The sequence below is a fragment of the Arachis hypogaea genome, chromosome 1 (assembly GCF_003086295.3).
Source record: "Arachis hypogaea cultivar Tifrunner chromosome 1, arahy.Tifrunner.gnm2.J5K5, whole genome shotgun sequence".
Classification (NCBI taxonomy): domain Eukaryota; kingdom Viridiplantae; phylum Streptophyta; class Magnoliopsida; order Fabales; family Fabaceae; genus Arachis; species Arachis hypogaea.
The window spans coordinates 21,484,698-21,489,609 of record NC_092036.1 but is presented as its reverse complement, the minus strand read 5'-3'; the positions used below and the strand labels follow the sequence as shown (position 1 = coordinate 21,489,609).

The 4,912-nt window shown below is 24.6% G+C and overlaps 1 protein-coding gene across 2 annotated transcripts; it reads left to right on the top strand.

The window, feature by feature from the left end:
* The first annotated feature begins 2,968 nt into the window (after window positions 1-2,968).
* On the top strand, window positions 2,969-4,116 carry LOC112800571 (protein CYSTEINE-RICH TRANSMEMBRANE MODULE 13). Of its 2 annotated transcripts, XM_025842910.3 has the most exons (4): window positions 2,969-3,146; window positions 3,289-3,377; window positions 3,463-3,625; window positions 3,838-4,116. In XM_025842910.3, exons 2-4 carry the CDS (start codon window positions 3,323-3,325, stop codon window positions 3,881-3,883), a joined length of 264 nt encoding a protein of 87 aa, XP_025698695.1. In that variant the 5' UTR covers window positions 2,969-3,146; window positions 3,289-3,322; the 3' UTR covers window positions 3,884-4,116. The 2 variants fall into 2 exon arrangements, with proteins under 2 accessions (XP_025698695.1, XP_025698690.1); XM_025842905.3 differs by lacking the exon at window positions 2,969-3,146 and having other exon boundaries at window positions 3,149-3,377.
* The last annotated feature ends 796 nt before the right edge of the window (window positions 4,117-4,912 follow it).

The window sequence follows — 4,912 nt, the reverse complement described above, 5'->3', positions numbered from 1 at the left end:
TTCGTTTTCTTATAATTCTTTTTGGGGGAAAAAATCAAACAAAGAAAAAAAATACATAATGTTACAAAATCAATAGAAAGAAGAAGAGAAAAAAAATACAGCAACAATAGCAACAATAAAAAAAACCACGTTAAGGATGAAAATGTAAATGCGAAGAAAAATGAGGAGGAATACAAAGAAGGAGAAGAAGAAGAAGGAGAAGGAGAAGGAGTTGGAGGAAGAACGTGGAATACAAACGTTGAAGAAGAACCTTTCTCATTTCGCACTATTCAAAGTTGAGGAAGCACGTATTTACACGTTTTTTAAATTGAGAGTTATTTTTGTTGAATTTAAGTTGACTTGTATAGAATTGTATACCAAAATGACTTATATGTATAGTAAATCTTTTTTATTAATTAATTAATAAATCTTCAATAATAATAATAATAATAAATGTAAGGGATATTTTATTATTTTAATTTTATTCTAAAAGATAATAGTATAAATATTTACGATTAGGTGTATATAATATTTTTTATTCGAAATTTATCAGTTAATAAATTATTTAAATGCATAAATTTGATTATACCACTGTGTCAAAAATAAATAAAATTAAAATTTCAATATGTTAAAAAAATAAATTAAATACATAAAATAAAAAATTATAACAAAATTTAAATAGTAAAATCATCGTATTTAGTACAAATTTTATAAAATTGATAAATATTTTAAAATTATAATATTAAAAAATTTTAAAAATTAAATCCATATTCTAATTATTAAGCTTTTTCACAATGGCACAATGCAAAAATATTCCAAATTTATATGAAGTGTTTGCCAAAATAAATTTTGTTATTATTTTGGATACAGCATCCGTGAAATGGAAGAAGACGTGTTAGAGTCATTTTTGATAAATCATTTATAAAATAAAAGATCTCTATTTTTATTTTGTCGTCGTAAAATAGAAAAATGTCATTTCTGTTTTATCATATGTAAAATGGATGAAGTAGAAAAGTAAAGCCATGAGAAAGGAATAAAATAAAAAAATAAAAATAGAGTAAAAAAGATTAATTGAATAATATGAATCTTAGTTTAAAGAACATGTTGAAGAAGAAAGAAAGAACAAAATAACACTAGAAAAAAAAAAGAAAAATACATAGTATATTAAATTTTTAAGTTAAACTCAGGTGCAGCTGGCTTCACATAAAGTTGATAATTGAGAACTATTAGATGATTTGACTGATTTGACTAAATTTCATCTAACGGCTCTCAACTATCAACTTCACATGAAGTCGACTGCACTTGGATTTTCACCTAAATTTTTATATATTAAATTATATTAGGCATGATCCAATATTTTTTAAACATTATAATAAGGATAATTATATATTTAATAAAATTCAATTTTTAATTTATAATTTAAAATTAAAATTTTAATTTTGATTTATTATTTAATTATTAATTTAAAAATTTATCAATATCGTGTTAGAGTCATTTTTGATGGATCATTTGTAAAATGAAAGATCTCTATTTTTACTTTGTCGTTGTAAAATAAAAAAATGTCATTTCTGTTTTATCATATGTAAAATGGGTGAAGTAGGAAAGTAAAGCAGAAAGTAAGAGCATGAGAAAGGAATAAAATAAAAAAATAAAAATAGAGTAAAAGAGATTAATTGAATAATATGAATCTTAGTTTAAAGAACATGTTGAAGAAGAAAGAAAGAACAAAACAACACTAGAAAAAAAAAGAAAAATACATAGTATATTAAATTTTTAAGTTAAACTCAGGTGCAGCTGATTTCACATGAAGTTAATAATTGAGAATTGTTAGATGATTTAACTAATTTGACTAAATTTTCATCTAACGGCTCTCAATTATCAACTTCACATGAAGTCGTCTGCAACTGAATTTTCACCTAAATTTTTATATATTAAATTATATTAGGCATGATCCAATACTTTTTAAACATTATAATAAGGATAATTATATAGTTAATAAAATTCAATTTTTAATTTATAATTTAAAATTAAAATTTTAATTTTGATTTATTATTTAATTATTAATTTAAAAATTTATCAATATCGTATTAGAGTCATTTTTGATGGATCATTTGTAAAATGAAAAATCTCTATTTTTACTTTGTCGTCGTAAAATAAAAAAATGTCATTTCTGTTTCATAATATGTAAAATGGGTGAAGTAGGAAAGTAAAGCAGAAAGTAAGAGCATAAAAAAGGAATAAAATAAAAAAATAAAAATAGAGTAAAAGAGATTAATTGAATAATATGAATCTTAGTTTAAAGAACATGTTGAAGAAGAAAGAAAAAACAAAACAACATTAGAAAAAAAAAAGAAAAATACATAGTATATTAAATTTTTAAGTTAAACTCAGGTGCAGCTGATTTCACATGAAGTTAATAATTGAGAACTGTTAGATGATTTGACTGATTTGACTAAATTTTCATCTAACGGCTCTCAACTATCAACTTCACATGAAGTCGACTGCACCTGAATTTTCACTTAAATTTTTATATATTAAATTATATTAGGCATGATCCAATATTTTTTAAACATTATAATAAAGATAATTATACATTTAATAAAATTCAATTTTTAATTTATAATTTAAAATTAAAATTTTAATTTTGATTTATTATTTAATTATTAATTTAAAAATTTATCAATATCTTTTTGTTATAAGTTTTTTTATTTTTTAAATTTAAATTCTTTAATTAATCAATACAGATTAAATAAAATATCTTGTTTGTTATACAAAAGTTATTTAAAATTTCAAATAATTTTAAATTTTAAATTATTATTTAATTACATCTTTAATATTTAAATTTTTAAAATTAACTTCACTGTAAATTTAACATTTCAATCTAACTAAATATTTAAATTATCACAATAATTGAATTATATAACAATCTTAAATTTCAAATAATTTTTTCGTAACGAACTAAATACTTTATTATAAACTAACTACTGTATGCTGGCGAAGGCGACACAAAAGCAATTAATTTACTTTTTTATTTTCTTTTATCTCTCACATAAAGGTTTTTGGAATATTTTGAGAAGCGATTTTATATTTATTGGAGCCGTTGCAGTCCGTTGAAGTTGAACGCGTATTCCTTATTTAGCTTCCTGAGTCGGTTCAGTCACGAGAAGGTAAGACGAAACTTCCGTGTGTGTTATCCTCTTTCTTTCAATCAAAAACTTTCTCCCGCCGCCAATCAAACTTGATTCTCTCTCTATATATATAAATCCCTGATCCTCTCCCACGAACAATTCGTGTTTGAAATTCATTCAGGTGCTTGCGAAAAAGACGATACATCAGATTCAACATGAGCTACTACGATCATCAGCAACAACCACCAGTGGGTGTTCCTCCTCCACAGGGTAATCCCTCTATCTCTTATTTCTGCTTGATTCCTCATATTTAGGTCTTTTATTTGGGGATCTTGAATTTAATTGGTTTTGACAGGGTATCCACCAAAGGATGCTTATCCACCTCCAGGGTACCCTCCAGCACAAGGGTACCCACCACCAGGGTACCCCCAACCAGGGTATCCTCCACAACAAGCGTATGCTCCACAGTATGCTCAACAACCTCCTCCTAGACAAGAAGCTGGCTTTCTTGAAGGATGGTAGGAACCCACTCTTTCTTTTTCTTAAGACCTTCCGGATCGCCCATTCCTTCAATTTTTGTTTTGTTTTTCTTTTGGTCAAAGGTTTTAAAAAAGAAAATTAACTATTTGCCAATTTTGAACTCTTGATCATATCAGTAACTGTTTCAAGTTTTGATTTGTTGAGATCCTTTTTGGTCAAAAAAAGATTTAATTTGTGTTATATTTTGCAGTTTAGCGGCACTATGCTGCTGTTGCCTATTGGACGCGTGTTTTTGAGGTCTGAAGAATAAATAAGATTTGGATGATTGAGGGCTGAGTCACATCTTTCATCAGCTTTATTTGTGAATTAGCATTAATCTGTTTAGGGTGTCATTATTATTCGTAGAATATCTTTTTCATTCAGAATGTGTGATCTACTACCACTATACTATGACTCTGATCAAATCACCAAAGTGTATGGATTCTTTAATAGTTTGGTCAATTCAGTATCGGCTTAGTTTTCCCATTGATTCCATTGAATTCATGTTCCATGTATTCGCGTGCCTAATTCCGTGACGTGCGGTAATAATTTATCTCGATCTTAGATTTTAGGTAAAAGCAATCAAGCTTCCGCGCTTCGATGAGTGAAACTATCTATTATATCATTATATGATTTGGATTCTTTAAATTTTGAGTTTAGGATTAAAAAAATATAAAAAAATTATTTAAAAAATTAAAGATCAAATTTTAACTTCTAAAGTAAAAATTTAAAATTTAGAAGATTCAAATAAATTTTTATTATATATATGGCACCTAAGATAAATTACAAAACAGTTATGTTATCTGTAAAAATTTGTTTGATAATTAAATTCAATTAAATCTAATTAATTTGATTTATTATTAATAAAATATACTCTTAAAAAATGTGTCGACACGTATTTTACTAGTGTACAATTAGAACGTATTGTAGTTTTTGCATCTTTTGAGTTGTATTTTTTGTATTTTTTGAATTTTTGTTAGAGAAAACGCAAATTTTAAAGTATAATACACAATTTTTTGAAGTATAATACGTAAAATTTTGTATATAGTACATTTATTGATATAATACATAAATTTTTGTATATAACACAAATTTTTAAAATATAATATATAAATTTTGTTTTGAATATATTTTGTTAATTGAGTAAGTCAATGTTTTAATTATGTAATCTTTTAAAAATTTTTATGATGCAAACTAAAACTTATGTATTATGAATTAAAATTTTTATGTTGTACACTAAAATTTATGTATTACATGAATGAATAATGGTACATTTGAATTATAGA

What these genes read in the sequence shown, in the direction of transcription:
- LOC112800571 (XM_025842910.3), top strand. Translation starts at nt 3,323, where the DNA reads ATGAGCTACTACGATCATCAGCAACAACCACCAGTGGGTGTTCCTCCT. An exon ending in GGGTGTTCCTCCTCCACAGG is followed by an intron (nt 3,378 to 3,462) that starts GTAATCCCTCTA and finishes TGGTTTTGACAG; the next exon opens with GGTATCCACCAAAGGATGCT. An exon ending in GCTGGCTTTCTTGAAGGATG is followed by an intron (nt 3,626 to 3,837) that starts GTAGGAACCCAC and finishes TATATTTTGCAG; the next exon opens with TTTAGCGGCACTATGCTGCT.